Source organism: Sardina pilchardus, chromosome 15 (genome assembly GCF_963854185.1).
Source record: "Sardina pilchardus chromosome 15, fSarPil1.1, whole genome shotgun sequence".
NCBI classification, from domain to species: domain Eukaryota; kingdom Metazoa; phylum Chordata; class Actinopteri; order Clupeiformes; family Clupeidae; genus Sardina; species Sardina pilchardus.
The window spans coordinates 17,152,620-17,155,119 of record NC_085008.1 but is presented as its reverse complement, the minus strand read 5'-3'; the positions used below and the strand labels follow the sequence as shown (position 1 = coordinate 17,155,119).

The window sequence follows — 2,500 nt, the reverse complement described above, 5'->3', positions numbered from 1 at the left end:
CTGCTCTCCAGTGAAAGGAAGGTCTATCTGACAGCTTTCTGAAATGGTTACAAGCTTGATTCATTACACCAAAATCATCAATCAAGCCACGTAAATGGTTTCCCCTTTAGCCTCAACATCTGCTACTAGGCCCAGCAAACAGTCGACAAATAGCAGCAGTGATTGCCTCAGTTTTATCGGTCGTTCCGCAAAGAGGGAGAGAGTGAGAGAGAGAGAGAGAGTGAGAGAGAGAGAAAGACAGAGAATGTGGGGCTTAGAGGGAACAGCTTGGGATCTTTTTCAACTTGTGTCAAAGATGTCGCAGAGAAACCAGATGGCATGTGCTAACCTTGGGCCTACTACTGAGTGCCACACACACACACACACACACACACACACACACCCCTCCAACCACTCTGACATCTACACATTGAAAATCATCACTGGCTATGTCAAAATCCCTCCGTTAAACTGTGGTCTTAGTGCATTACACCATGGAATGTGTCACGTTGATCTTTGATTATGTCATAATCTTTGGAGACAAGACGTTGAGCTCTCTTGAAATGCAGTGGTTTATGAAAACAGCGCGGCGTCCAAATCTGGAAACACAAAACCAATGCCTTCAAACAGAATTTGATACATATCGAGTCCCCTCCCCAGAATGCATTTTTTCGCAGATGATTGACGCACGGAGACTCGGAGAAAAGAATGTTGAAAACTAAAGGGGAAAGCCAAGTGGAACTAGTGTGCGCTGAGTAATTGCATAAATAAACATTGTGTGTGTTTTTGTGCGTGTGTGTGTGTTTGTACTTGTGTGTGTGTGTGTGTGTGTGTGTGTGTGTGTGCGCGCCAGTATCTGTGGATAAGGAGAACGATAGGTAGGGGGAGAGAGACAGACCTCCATCCATTCAAAAGGGTCTCTTCCCTCTCTCCTTCTCCACCACTGGCTTGAGAACAAAGCCTTGTTCTGGGCTTGCGAGCAGGCCTGAATCATCCCAAATAACATCACACTCTCAGGCATGTTGGCCAGCTTGGCTCACCGCTTCTCGAGGAAACAAGAACATGCGGCCACAACAACCTACAAGCACCTCCGGGCTAAAACACATTTGCACACTGAAGCGGTGAGGAAGATCCCCTTTGAACAAAAAGGGAGAGCGAGCATTGGCCAAGAACTTTAAAATCAATTTCTCCCTTCCACGGATGATTAAAAACAACTTAAACTTTAACAGCGAGTGGTCAGTAAGTCTAGTGTGCCTATTGTGCTCGGAGAATGAACCTCTGATTTTTTTCCTCTCTCCCCAATAATCACAAACACTCACCATGAAATTTCTCTTTGGTCCAAGGCACACCAAGCGATTCAAACTTGAGATATGACTTGAAGTGATGCTGTTGCCATGTTTTAAATTATTAATAATCCCTATAAGATAAAGCTTGGCTGCTCACAGAGAGATATACCACTGATAAATGGCAATAATTCAATATAATGCAGCTTGCACGACAGTCGAGTTAGCATGCTGTTCTAGCGGACCGCTCCAGATGTCTGGATTAATACCATTACACATGTTCCTCATAATCATCACATTTCTTCTCCTCGGCCACGTCCATTACAGCGTATTGTTTTTGGAGCCTGTCAGAACCTTATGTAGAAGTCTTATGTGCTTTGAGGTGAACAGAGAGGGCTGCAGTGGAAACAAAGCACTTTCAATTAAGGAAGAGATCGGCAGCTCGTTAATTAGCCATGCTGTTGCTTTTTTTTTTTGTTATAACGAGCGGCTGTCCAACCGGGTGTTTTGGGCAGTGAAATATTAGCTGCTCTGAGGCTCTGGCGGTGCTAGCTGAAAACTTAAACAGTCCAGCGCCTCTGGTGCCAGGTTCCATGTCAAATGTGAAAGTTTAGCCGCAGTTAAATATAAATGAACTCTCTGTCGGGCTATCGTGGGCTAGCTGAGTGGATGTGAGTGTGAGTGAGAGTGAGAGTGCCGGAAAAGGGCAGTGAAGTGACCTGTGAAGATGTCCTGTCCCAGGCCTGGGGAGCGGCCATCTTTGCCGTTGAGAGAGGACTGCTGCTGGCCGGGAGTCGGGCAGAGGAGGTGTTGTGAGGGGGCGGAGCCATGATGCAGGTGCTGGACGGACAGGCAGTCGGTTAGGGCGTCCGTGTCCAGGTGCGGACATGGCCTCAGCTGTCAATCAAATCAAACATGAGCATGGTTAGAGCACACGTAGAGAGGAACTAAGTGGAAGAAAGGCACAAAAGGTACATTTCCATGGACGATTCAGACAAACACATCGTCCAGCCTTTCCCCTAGTTTTCTTTCCCTGCCAAAACATTGCAGCCCCAATGTATCCCAAACCATATGGAGTGCTGATCTTCAGTAAATCCACCAAGTGATCCTTGTCAGAATGATGAGGTGTCTCTCTTGTTGAGATTAGGGGCTGGATTGTTAACCACTCACATTTTACGGCCTGGCCATTCATAGGAGAAGTTTCCAAGTCAAGGAAACGATAAAAAAAAACCTCTCAA

The 2,500-nt window shown here is 46.3% G+C and overlaps 1 protein-coding gene across 1 annotated transcript in view; it reads right to left on the bottom strand.

The window, feature by feature from the left end:
• LOC134102434 (zinc finger protein GLIS1) overlaps positions 1 to 2,500 on the bottom strand; it is a 39,708-nt gene that overhangs the window by 12,550 nt on the left and 24,658 nt on the right. Inside the window, exon 6 of the mRNA XM_062556532.1 lies at positions 1,982 to 2,159. Within this exon, the coding sequence (XP_062412516.1) occupies positions 1,982 to 2,159 (178 nt within the window). The remainder of the gene's footprint in view (positions 1 to 1,981; positions 2,160 to 2,500) is intronic.